The sequence below is a fragment of the Lacerta agilis genome, chromosome 5, assembly GCF_009819535.1.
Source record: "Lacerta agilis isolate rLacAgi1 chromosome 5, rLacAgi1.pri, whole genome shotgun sequence".
Lineage (NCBI taxonomy): Eukaryota > Metazoa > Chordata > Lepidosauria > Squamata > Lacertidae > Lacerta > Lacerta agilis.
This window is the reverse complement of record NC_046316.1, coordinates 34,762,134-34,775,836: the sequence shown is the minus strand read 5'-3', so window position 1 is coordinate 34,775,836 and position 13,703 is coordinate 34,762,134. Positions and strand designations below refer to the sequence as shown.

The 13,703-nt window shown below is 41.2% G+C and overlaps 1 protein-coding gene across 6 annotated transcripts in view; it reads left to right on the top strand.

Annotated features, from left to right (window-relative positions):
* Positions 1-13,703, top strand: part of BLNK (B cell linker) — a 94,376-nt gene that overhangs the window by 56,323 nt on the left and 24,350 nt on the right. For 4 of the 6 annotated variants that reach the window (XM_033149318.1, XM_033149319.1, XM_033149316.1 and 1 more), the window contains 5 exons: positions 3,071-3,136; positions 8,293-8,349; positions 10,283-10,329; positions 11,411-11,439; positions 12,613-12,766. In XM_033149318.1, coding sequence (XP_033005209.1) covers positions 3,071-3,136; positions 8,293-8,349; positions 10,283-10,329; positions 11,411-11,439; positions 12,613-12,766 — 353 coding nt within the window. The remainder of the gene's footprint in view (positions 1-3,070; positions 3,137-8,292; positions 8,350-10,282; positions 10,330-11,410; positions 11,440-12,612; positions 12,767-13,703) is intronic. The other 2 variants (XM_033149317.1, XM_033149322.1) reach the window with 1 other exon arrangement.

The following is a 13,703-nucleotide window of genomic DNA, read 5'->3' as shown; positions in this document are numbered from 1 at the left end:
CTGGGGAGATCTCTGCTGAGTCCCCGGAGAGCTACTGCCAATCACAGTAGACAGTCCTAAGGTAAATGGATAAAATAGCTTGGCTCTGGTATAAGGCACCTTCCTGTGTACTAAAACTCGTGATTTCTATCCTAACAATATAGAAGTTAGTATATTGTGAGTCAGGATGTGCCTTGGCAAATGGCAGGGTGAAGAGGGCCAAGGGGTCCTTGACTCTTAAAACGTTTTTCCAAATCAGCTGCTATCTTTTTGCTTTTGTCGTTTTATTTAGCGCTGTGGTTTGCCAGTCTCATTATTTGTTTTTATATACGTATTGTTTTTAGTAAATCATTTAGAGACTGTTTTGGTATTAAGCAATAGATAAAGATATGTAATAAGTAAATAAATATAATAAGAAATATATATTTACAATATCCATTATTGACTTAATCTTTGCAAATATCTGCAAAATATTTGGGGATGGGGTGGGTAATTCCACTTAGACCTTTTTAAAAGAAAAAAGAAGCAAGTTCCTAATTTATAACTATGGAGGGGGGGAGCAATGGATTGTATACAGAGTAGCGTTAAGTGACACATTCCATCAACTCAAGAATTTCTACTTGTGCAACAGAACTTTGCCCTCCCCTTGTACACCTCCTAAATCTGTTAACAGGATTCTAGCATGCTGTTCTCACAGTTGCTGATCAGATTGTGCAAGTGGAAATCCTTTGCCCTGACAGAACACATTAGTTGGATACCTACTCCCTACTGACCTTTGCATAGATACATAAATCAGTGCAAGTGGAAATTGACTGTGTACCTAATCCATGGATCACCTGGTTGGTACTGGCATCTCAGACACTTGCCATCTTGCAGTTGAGAGGGAAAGGGTAGCAGAATTAAGTCACCGACTGAACAATGCTACATTTGAATGGCATTACTTTCCTTATTGGATTGATAGCATTTGTATTTGACTTTGACAATTTTAGAACCAACAACAAGATTTCTCTGTCCTAAGTTATTTTTTGAGGTTGGAAATAATGCTGAGAAACCAGTCTGATACCCCCTTTTGAGTGAACACATCCTGATTAGAGAGTTACTATTTGTTTTACCTGTCTCATTGAAATAAACTGTGGGAGCATTCCTAACTTCCAGTGGATTTTTACAATTTGTCTGGAGCTGGTGAGATCCATTCATTGCTCAGAAACTATAACCCTCTCTCTTTCTTTAATTTCTGTTTCACCTGCACAGCTGTTTATACAAAACTAAAAGCCATGCCTACCAAAACAAAGACTAGCTGAGTGGTAATTACTATGTCATTGCCTGAGTACAGTCCAGTTCCAATGAAATAATATTGACTAAATGGGAACAAGCTCTTTGACTCCCTTTCCACAACAGTGAGGTAGAGGTGAAATATGTCTCTTCTACCCCTCAGTATAGGAGCAATACTAGGGTTAACTCGTTTTCCAAGACCATAGGAGCTAAAACTGTAAACTGGTGACATCAACTTAACATCAACTTGATGTACAAGAATTAGCAAATAAAGTTGCTCATGGCATGGGTATAAGCTTTAGCACTTGATAACATCCGCACAGTTGGGGATTGCGGGGGGGGGGGGGTGCTGTGGTCTAAACCACTGAGTCTCTTGGGCTTGCTGATCAGAAGGTTAGTGGTTCGAATCCCTGTTGTGGAGTGAGCTCCCGTTGCTCTGTCCCAGCTTCTGCCAACCTAGCAGTTCGAAAGCACACCAGTATAAGTAGATAAATAGCGGGAAGGTAAACTGCATTTCTGGGCACTCTGATTTCTGTCACTGTGTTCCATTGTACCAGAAGCGGTTTTGTCATGCTGGCCTCATGACCCAGAAAGCTGTCTGTGGACAAATGCCAGCTCCTTCAGCCTGAAAGTGAGATGAGTGCCACAACCCCATAGTCTCCTTTGACTGGACTTAACTGTCCAGGGGTCCTTTACCTTTTACCTTTGCCTAACATCTGCAAATCAAATGGTTCAATGTCTGGCTTAGAGATGGGGAATATGTGGTCCTCTAGTATTGCAACTTCCATCACCTTGAGCACTGGCCATGCTGGGTGTGGCTGATGGAAGTTGGAGTCCAACAATATTTGGCAGACCACAGGCTCCCCACCTCTAATTCCTAATACTGCAAGGATGCTCTTAATTCTGAAAGGATGCTCAAAAAAGGCATGATGACATGGGAGGGGATTCATTATTATTGCATGTTCTTTTGCAGGACAGATCAGGTTCTGGAAAAGGTGTCTTGAGCCTACCAAAGGTCTTTTAGTTGAAATCTTCCTTTCCACTAGTTAACTGACTTGGGTTAATAAAATTATACATGGTACCAGGAGAGACCAGATAGAGAGAAGAGTGTGTGCACTCTCTCTCGCATAATACTAGAATCTGGTTTATCCAATGAAGTTGAACAGTGAAAGATTCAGGACAGACGAAAGGATGTACTTCATACTAGGGATAGATCAACATTGGTATTTGCTATCCCAAGATGTGGTGATGGTCACCAATTTAAATGGCTTTGAAAGCGGATTTGGACAGATCATTGATGATGCCCATGATGGCTATATACTGCCTCCAGGACCAGTTGCTGAGAAGCAACAGTGGGGAAGGCAATTGTCCTCATGACCTAAATCTCTTAAAGTTTGCAATATTTAAAAAATGTATTTAGAAACCTCTTGTAAACTAAAAAATGCCAAAGATTCCCAAAAAAGGAATGCCATAGATTCACCTTCTGAGAAGCTGCTCAATAAACTGATTGAATCATTTTCATCAGGACAATGAGAGGATTTGCACTGTAGCACTTTGGATGCTTATTTTAGATTGCCTTGCTACAGAACACTTTGATGAGGTTTTCCTCAACAGATGCTGGGTTTACCAACAGCTTCTGAGAAGAATTAACACTTCCACCAAGAAAAAGAGTGAAAGAAAGAAGTGGCATGAAAAAAAGGAACATATGACAGCAAATATGGGGCTTTTGAAGTGTCTAGTTGTATATGTTGTTATACACCTTCTTGTTCTATTAATAACACAGCCATGATGAAAGATGTCCATGCTTTATTTTCTACAGGCAACTTCAAAAGATAGTACATGATATCAAGAAAAATGACAGCGGAATAATGAGCAAGTTCAAAAAGTAAGCTATGTACATCCGTAATTTACATGATTGAATGTTTTACTCATTTTAGTGCCTATTTTTGATATATGTTCAGCAGAAGCCTGTTCATGCCTACTCAGAAGTAGGTCCCAGCATGTTCAAGGGGGTTTACTCCCAAATAAGTGTGCATTAAATGGAATGCTTCAGATGCCCAACTGAGCATTTTGAAATTCTCAGTTTTGTTCATAACAAACAGTTCTAAATTGTTTTCTTAATAACAGTATGTATATTAGGCTGCATTCACTCCATACATTTAGAGCACTATAATAACACTTTAAGCATGAGAGCCAGTGTGGTGTAGTGGTTAAGAGCAATGGACTTGTAATCTGGTGAACCGGGTTCATGTCTCCGCTCCTCCACATGCAGCTGCTGGGTGACGTTGGGCTAGTCACACTTCTCTGAAGTCTCTCAACCTCACTCACCTCACAGAGTGTTTGTTGTGGGGGAGGAAGGGAAAGGAGAATGTTAGCCGCTTTGAGACTCCTTAGATAAAGTGGGATATCAAATCCAAACTCTTCTTCTTCTTCTTCTTCTTCTTCTTTCTCCAAGGAGTTGTGGGCTCTGTAGTCTGTTAAGGGTACTGAGAGTTGTAAGGAGACCCCTTATTCCCCTCAGAGAGCTACAATTCCCAGAGTTCCCTGTGATTGGTTGTTAAACTACTCTGGAAAATGCAGTCATTATATGACACATGCACCATTTTGAACCTGGAAGATTGTGTCCTGGATTTGGGCAGTGTTGTGTTGGAGGATATGCATAGATGGCCATAACAAAGCAGGTACAGGTAGGTAGCTGTGTTGGTCTGCCATAGTCAAAACAATTTTTTAAAAAAAAAATTCCTTCCAGTAGCACCTTAGAGACCAAGTTTGTTCTTGGTATGAGCTTTCGTGTGCATGCACACTTCTTCAGAAAGCTCATACCAAGAACAAACTTAGTTGGTCTCTAAGGTGCTACTGGAAGGAATTTATTTATTTTTTATTTTGTCATAACAAAGCAGTTTACCCAACAAGCCGTAAAACAATCATCAGTCAAAATAATAAAGTGCTATCACAAAACCAAAGGTAGACAACCTAAGTTCCGTAAATGACTTCCTTAAAATGTCTGCTGAAATAGAAAGGTCTCCATCAAGCATCTGAAGTCCAGCAGAGAGAGAGCCTGTCTCATCTCAGGCAGGGGAGGGGAGCTTCACAGTATCATCTCCATGATGCTGAATGAGCAGCTCCTGGTGAATACAAACCATGGACCTGACCCATAGGAGATCCTTAACAGAGACTTCCCCAAGGTGATCCTTAAAGTAACCATCACCCAAGTTGTTATGGGCCTTGTTAATTGACACAAGATCCTTTAATGTGACCTGGTAACATGGGCAACTGGTGCAAACATCAAACATGTGCTGGTGGAATGCATGGTGCCTCCTTGGTCTCACCTGCAGTATACATACCATCTGCACAAATGTCAGCTGAAGAGTTCTCTTCAGATGTTTCTCAGTGACATCTCACCACTGTTCCTAGGTGTATGTAAGCTTCAGATGGTCTACCTCATTGACGTTTACTTGCAAATGCAACTGATTAAGAATTACGGCCTCTTCTTTATCTGAATGAGCCTGCAAAAGACGAGGCAGAAACTCAGGTGTGTGTCAAAAGCAGGCTGAAAGTTACATCATGAATGGTCTCAGCCTCAGTAGCCTCAGTAGGAGAACTGTTATTGCTCCTCTGCCTTGTGAAATGCTCATGGTTAGGAAGCATATCTCCTCGTGACCTGCTGCTCCAGAGCTGTTCTACAGAGATTACCTCTGTAGGTGATCTCTGTAGGTGATGAACTGTCTGTCGTTGGAGGTTTTTAAACGGAGGTTGGATGGCCATCTGTCAGTAATTTTTTAGCTTGGATTCCTGCATTGTAGGGGGCTGGGCTGGATAACCCTTGGGGTCTCTTCCAACTTTACAATTCTATGAGGTGAAGGAGAAATAGAAGTAGAATGCAGCCCACCTTGAAAATAATTCCATTAAATGACCTACAGTGGATTCATTTCAAAGTGCCCAGCTGTTATGTATTGTCCTCCTATTAGACAAGCACTTTCAACAACTGTGTTTAAACTGGTATCTTTGTATTACAATGGCATGATAGCAACATGTCTCAACAACTTCTGTTGCAACAAACCTGATAAACCAAATCAACAAGGTTGTTCTCCCTCCTTCAAAGAGCTTGCAGCAATTTTTTTTCTTCAGGGAGAGAGAGAGCGCCAATTTGCCCCTGCCACAACTGCTGTGTGCGTGCGCTTAACTGTATTTATCCTTAAAACACTGTAGGCATCTAAATATAGATGCCTACAGAAAGGCACTCTGGAGCTAGACTCCTTTTATATTAGCTCATATATCACTCCTGCAATTATTACCTTCCTTCCACCCCAGAAAATGCTTGTGCTTCTCCTTGGCTCTAATGGCATTAATAGATAGCTGTGGGCAAAAAAAATAAAAAAAAATAAAATTAATTAGTCCCACAATCTGTTACCAAGAACAAGCAGCTACCCCTCTGTTACTAAGTGTATTATTTCTGAGGTGTTCGGGGTCACTATTTCTATCCACCCCCACCTCGATTCTTGAGGTCCGTCTGTGTGGATAATCCCCTTTTACAATAACTAGGGATATCTTAGTAACGGGGTTCTCTTATCCAGCTGTCGTGGCCTGTTTTTATATATATATTGCTCTGGGCTCCTGGGTTGAGAATACCTCTCAGCTCTATCAGTTCTGGGGCTCTCTCTCTCATTAGATTCCCCCCACTGCATCAGTTAGCTAAACCCTTTTAGTAACGTGTGTAGCCTTACCGAGGTTTCTGCCCTTTTGCCCCTCCTGAGTGAAACTCCAAGACACAAACTATCATCCTGCAGGTCAGTTTTGCCTTTTCCCTGAGTTCACCTCCTCATGAGCACCCATATATGGCTGGACCAAATAAATGCCTCTTTTCTCTTGGCTCAACAAAAACAAGTCTTTATTTATTTCAGAACATCATGTTTCGCGTATTTCAATAGTTCATCAGCTTAGTTACATCTAGAATATAAACTCTTTCAGTACAACTGACTAATCTTCATCCTATCCTAGCCTAACCACCACTATCCTGGCCCCACACCCCTCTTCTCCCTGTCTCCACACACACCCTCCCTCTTCTCAACTGCCAAAACTGCCGTTCCCTCCTTTTAAACCGGGGATCGTCCCGCCCCCAGAGTATGAACTGTCTGTCAAGACGAAGGTGTCTTAATTTTTTCTGTGCTGGGATGTCATAACTCCTCCACCCTAGGGCCAATCCGTCACAGATAGCTGTGGGCAAAAAAAAAAAAAAAATTAGTCCTACAATCTGTTACCAAGAACAAGCAGCTAGTTTTGCTCACATGCAGGGCAAGAAGGAGGTATACTAAGTCTCCCATTCAGAGCTGCTGCAACATCCACATCTTACATTTAAAGAAATCTTATACCACTTTAACAGCCATCACACACCCAAAGAATCCTGGGAACTGTAGTTTGCTGAGAGTGCTCTCTGAGGGTTCTGCTAAAAACAGATCCCCTCTAGGAGATCCATATGGCTGTATTTAATCAGACTTCTGATATTTTGACTGCTGTGAGTTTTGTTGTTGGTTCCTGTTGTGTTCATACTGTTTTACTGTCTCTAATTGACTCTGCTCTGACCCTCCTTAGAGAGAGAAAGAGCAGGATAAGAATGATCATCATTAAATAAATCACAATGCTAAAGTGATGAGAGAAAACGCACTTGGTGTAACTTTCTTTTCTGTGCAGAAGTGTAGACGTCTTTGAAGTCGTACTGATGGGCTTGGCCGTTTCTCTGTTAGCAGAAGCCTGGTTTTGAAAGCACTTTCCAAACACCACATGAGTAACCTTGCACATGGGCAAACTGGATTACAGGAGCATGCATGACCGAACACACCACATTTGACAAATACATGACTTCCTTTTTTATTTTCTTAAAAAAGGGGGGGGAGGACAGTTTTACTGTAAAAGCAAAGCTACTTTGGAGTACGAGAACCGGGTCACCATCTTTTGACCCTCCCACAATGGGAAATGATATCAGTGAAAATAGCTACATTTTGCATGCTGACTGTGCAGTCAAGGAAATGAATTGAAGCATAACGCGAAAGGGGAAGCAATACTGAAAGGAGGCCCATAAATTGTAGCATAACTGAACTAAAATGGGGAACTAGTGGGGTTTATGGCGGAATATCTAGGCCTCTAAACCTTGTGATGATGATGATAATAATAATAAAGGAACATCAGTCATGTTCTCTCACCTACAGACAGAGGCTTCGTTGTACTACTTGTTGCAAAGAAAACCGTAGGGGTTTATCGTTCACCAGGTTTGTTATCAGCCTGATAACTATTGTGAAATTTTATTATGAGGGTTGCAAACTTTTTCTGCAGGACCCCACTCCGTGGCTTGATCTGCAGATATCAGTATCGCTTGCTGTTTGGTGCTATTAACAGATAAAAGAGCAGGCCTGACTGGTTTCTTTTCCCCTAGTCCATCAGCAATACTGTTCTTAATAGCAGGGGTTGAGAGCATGATCCTCCCAGATGTTGCAAGACTACAGCTCATCGCCGAGCATTGTTCATGCTGGTTGCGGCTGATCACAGAGTCTGACAACGTCTGGAGGGCCACAGGTTCCACAGCCCTGCTTAATGGTCAAGCTTGTAAATGTTATAATGCCTGTGATCCCCAAACCAGTTGAGCAAGGTTACTTGAGCTGTAAATGGTTCCGTTCCATTGACTGCTTACCAGATGCACACATATTAAAGCAATACACACAAACACACACACACACACACACACACACACACACGAGCTTTCTCTAGCAGCAGGTTCACCAATCTGAACAACCAAAACTCACAGGACATAAAAATGCAGCTGAGTGATTTCTTTAGCAGCTATTGGGTCGAAGCAACTAGATACGTCTTCCAAATGCACATGTGGAACTCATACTGTCAAAGACTCTCTAGGTGATGCTACAGAAATACCAGTAGTGTGCATTTGTGGTTTCGTTCCATTTGCAAGTACGAGAGTTACAGCTTTCACAAACTGACAGACCTAACCTGCTTGAGAAACGTTTGTCTTTTCTTCTCTCTTTTGATATTTAGGTTCCAAAATGAACAAATGGCCATAATTTGCAAAACTGGAAAAAATACATGGGATCGGTATGGCGATTGAGAATTGCACAAGTTTTGGTTGTTCAGCATGAAGTCTTGTTGCCTGCTTTCAGTGTAATGTTTTTGTGTTTTTTGCCAGGGTTTACTTGTAGAAGCAGAGCCTTCTCTCTCCTATCGAGTCCCCAAACCATCAGCCTCTTAATTTTCTTTTTTCCTAAAAGTACATAGGCAGAGCAAACTTGAACATCCATTCCACCACTGGACCATCCCATGGGTTGTTTTTCCAGCACTTACCTGTGTGATGCATGCTAAAAATGTAACACATAGTGTTCAAAAGCATGTTTAAGCATGTGTTTGATGTGGATAGCTGCTGCAGGAAATTCCAATTGGCCACAACTCCTTATAGCCCTGTAACTGTATCAAAGGAAGGCAGCCCTGTTTAGGGAAGTTTTTAATGACTGATGTTTTAATGTATTTTTAATCTCTTGTTGGAAGCCTCCCAGAGTGGCTGGGGAACCCAGCCAGATGGGCGGGGTATAAGTAATAAATTATTATTATTATTATAAATGATTTATGGCATCTACAGGTATTTTGTGAAATCCGCTAACAGCTCAGGCCTGTAGAAGTTGGAATCCATTTTGTTTAGTTAAACCCACAAATAATTCATACAACCATGTCATACTTCAGGCCAGCCCCATTCGGAAAAGACATCTATTGCCAACCTGAAAAACAGAGAAATATACTGTGATCAAAGATAAACTCATCCCTTTTAAGCATGCCAGCTATGGTTAACTTCATTGGCTTGGATTCTAAGATAAATTGCCTTAAGGAAGCACACAGGAAGAAATGTTTCCTAAATTCTACTCACTACTGTGGTCACAAGAACAAAAAAAGCCTCATTGGAGGGTTAGGAAGCATGGGATAGGGCATGGGAGGCTGAGAATCAGCCACAATTGAGCAGACCTCCGTCTGATTTTGAATGATTAACAATGCTATCCTCTACATGCCCACTCAGAAGTAGGGATGAGGGAGACATTCGTTTCAGTTTGTATTTAAATGTGCACTGATAAAATTAAAATTCTAAACAGTATAGGGATGAATAAGTAGACACAGCAATAATTGTAAACAACTTTTAAACACTTTCTAAAAGATGCATGGCTTTTAAACAGTGCTGGGGGTCATGTGGCCCTCGAGATGGTTGTTGGACTCCAACTTGCATCAGCCCCAGACAGCATGGCTAATAATCAGGAATGATGGGAATTGTAGTCTAACAACATATGGGAGGCTACAGGTTCCCCATGCCTGGCTTACATTGTATCTTTCAGATGCTGCAAATTCAAAATCAGATTGGACATGTCTTCGAAAACTCCCATCCACATAACTAGGATCATCCCAGCTAAAACAGCTTAAGAATCTCCATGATCTGAGAACCCAGCTCTGCTTAGATTTGCATTCATCAGGAGCTCCTCTTAAGCTGGTCAGGATCAGAACTGGTCCCTAGACCCTGTGAAAAACAAACTGAAATTTTGATTAGCAAAGAAGAAAGGAACTTGTTTTCAAACAAAGAAGCTAGAAACCAATATTGAGATGCAGAATCAGATTCTGATTCCAAACAGACAAGAAATACTGGATGCATTCAAACCTACAATTTGCAGATTAAAAGGACATTTCACTATTTAGCATTCTAAATGTTGTATTGGATAGTTTTATAACTAACAACCTGCATTTCTCACATCCTTAATTGTCTGTCCGTTGTCTTTTCCTGCAAAAATATTCATGTTCATTACATGCATTCTTTTCCCAGAAGTATCGCAAGCCATAGATTCCTTTGCATCTTCATGCACCTCTTGCTAAGTGTCTTTGTCGTCGTCTTTTGTCACCAGCTTTTTGTTATAATTCGTTTTCGCCAAGTGATTTGTTGCTGTGCAACTATTATTTAATGGTTTGGAAGTGTAATATAATACTTTTGTATTTTTCACAGGCTAACAAATAAACCACCACCAAGTGTGCCACCAGTAGATTATGGAGGTATGAGCATGAAACTGTTTATTAACTGTTAATTAAGTCCTGTGGTTGATACCAACCACAGTTTAGGGAGTTTGGGGCTTATAAAGGAAGGTGAGGGGCAAGTCACATGTATCTTGCCCTGGGGGTGCCCATTCCCTGATGGTTGTGTTAATTAAAAGTTATCTTAGCTACATGGAAACCACTCACAGAAGTGGTTCCGACATGGCTAGGGTAATGGTTAAATGGGCACTTAATGACTTCATTGAATAGTTGATCATAAGTGTCAGGTAGCTAATGTGAACACTGCATCCCTATAAAGAAATTTGAATCATTCTCTCGGCTATTAGATGTGAAAAGGCTGGCCGCAGAAAAGCTACCTCAGCTAAAAGATCAAACCATAAGAAGTACCTGATGAAACATAACCCTTTGCTAGCTTTCAGAATGGTATTTAGGAAGGCTGAGGAGAAAAGTAGTACTGTACTACATTTAGGCATCGGAGGCTGTGATTTAAGAAAGAGCAATTTTGGACGCCCATTATACACAGTGCCTTGGCCTCAGACTTCCTGGGTAACATTTTGCAAGATGTTTCCTCTCTTTCTTGGTTCCCGTTTCAACAGAGATGCTGACTTTCTTCAAGAAGAGGGATGCCTGCATGTGTCTCTTTCCTATAAGAAGATTGTATTAATGTCTCATGCAAATGGTTTGCAGGCAAAGGATAGGAAATCTGTGTTGCAGACTGGCTAGCATACAGCTATTGGGGATGGATGGTCAGGCATGCTGGCTTCCACTGGGAAAAACGATAGCTGCAAATGTCATGGCATCTGACAGCCTGTGAGAAGTGGCCAAGAAGATAAACAAAGGGGAGAAGCTTTTCCCCTTTGCCATAAAATGCAAATGCTGTACATTGTAGCACATGGTTATCGAATTGTGTCCTCGAGTACCAGTTCATTTCACTACCGTAAATCTAAGTTAAAGTATTAGCTAGCTGTATGAACACCTCAGTTAGGAGCATTTTGTAGACAGAGTTTTGCAAGAAGGAAGTATTTGACATCTTGCATGCTCTTCAAAGGCTAGCAAATTAATTTTATTTGTTTTTACGCAGAGGAAGAGGAACAGTGGTCAGATGAATTTGTAAGTATATTCATCACACTTCCACCATAACACCTAAATAACTATAAATCTGAGTTGTGGAATTTTTGACTCCAAACCATCTATTTTTGCTTCCATTTATATAAATGATATTATCAGTCTTCTAGTCACACTCTTGAAGAGCTGGAGATTGTGTGTGTGTGTGTGTGTGTGTGTGTGTGTCTTGCATTACTACCAAAATGCTCACAGCAGTGGTCTTGTGTCTGGATAATAAGAAGTTGTCACTAAGATCAGAACTAGAGTTGGGAGTCCAATAACATCCGAAGGGTCACGGGTTCCCTATTCCTGACCTATGTAGTTCTGATCTCACCACCCGTTTCTTCCAGCACCACTGCATGAGAAATGCTGATAAGGACAAAGGGACCCTGGACCCTTGGTCTGCTATTTAGTACTGTCACCCCGCTTCACTGGCCACCATTGGGATTTGCCACAGGGCATAAACACCCACTGAGTGTACTACCAGCAAAAAAAAAATCACTGTCCTCTATTCGAATCATTTTTTGTCTTGTTTCCCCTGAAAACCACACCTGCATGGCTCTGTTCCTCTGCACCCAGGGTGGGGAACATCAGGCCCATGGTCCAAATGTGGACCTCCAAGTCTTTCCATTTGGACCTTGGGACTGTCCTCAAGCAAAACACCCACAAGCCACACACACCCTTCTTCCTTGACTGGAATGGGTCCTTCAACCGTGGTAAAGTTTCTGGCCTGGAAGGAGAATGGAGGTGTTTGTGCATAGAAGCCTCTGACTTTGCATAGCTGGAATGTAACTTAGGCATGTGAATGTCCCATTCTTTGCTTAGCCCAATTTTGCAACTGCCCCTGCCCACCACTGCTATGCAGCTCTCAGAAGGTGGCCTATTGTCCCAAAAAATATTGCATCCAAGTTGTTTATTGAGTGCTGGGGAATGTTCTCATGTTGTGACTAGTCTCTGGCAGCCCATTCACATCTACAGGTAATCATTATACATCACAGGGGACTAATCGTGTTCATGTAAACACAGAATTAAAAGACTGGGGTAGCTGTTTACATTTTGGGCTGGTGTTAAAAATAAACGATACTATGGCATATCTCAACCCAACACATGTATTCTCTCTAAGAGTTGCATCTTACAAGGTTCTAAGAAAATGAATGATGCCCTATTATTATTTTTTAGGATAGTGATTATGAGAACCCTGATGACCATTCTGATCCTGAGATGTATGTGGTTCCCACTGAAGAAAACCCTGATGACAGCTATGAGCCCCCTCCAAGCGAGCAGGAAAAGAAGATTCCAGCAGCCTTCACATGTGCTGGAGGAGACTATGCAGGTAATCTTTATGCTTCGTTCTATGCACCTGATTTCCTATTCCAGAACATAATGAATGGCATAGAATTTGAAGGAAGCTGTGATTTATATTGAGAATAATGTGTTAAGAACTAGAATTGTGTGTGGAATTAATATGAAGTTATAATATGATTAAATTTTTGTTAAGTTAGTTTTGTTAAATTTTTGCATGTTATAAAACAAGATTAGGTGTTAATTCTTTATATGATGTTATTAAAGTAATATTTGGTATTAGAAACGAAGGTGAAAGGCAGGGGAAGTCTGTGCCAAGATTCGATCAAGATCTTTTTTTGATGATATAAGAAGAAGAATTATTGGTGTATATGTATTTGTCTATTTTCAGTTAGGTGTTGGGTTAATGTGGGTGTTTTATTTGTTTGTTGTAAAAATCAATAAATTCTTATTAAAAAAAAGAATTTGAAGGAAGCAGAAGGGATTTAAATGGTGGTCACACCCTGTTTCCCCAGTCTCCTAATCAGGGCTGAGCCTCAGTAGGATGATCTTCCTGCATTCCTAACTCCCACTTTACAATTGTTTCGTTTATGTATCTGCCGAAGTGGGCTTGAGTCCATGAAAGCTCATGCCACAGTAAGTAGGTTGGCCTTTAAAGTCCACAATCCCTTTGTAGTTGTAGTTTAAAGGCCACAATCCCTTTGTAGTTGTAGTTTCTAATTGTCGGCTGAGGTTACAATACCGCTCCCCCACCCTTTTAATGGCACACACAAGTCTAGGGTAGTTCACTGGGTGCTTTTCTGTGAGGTGGAAAATTAAATTATAACAGAACTCAGAGCTGAGCTGCACATGACACCATTCACAAAATTGGCACGAGTGACTTTTTAAAAGTCCATTTCAGGGGCAATCTGGACCAATAGGGGCAGAGGGAGTCCAGACCAGGCTCCCCACATCTGCAATTTGTTTTT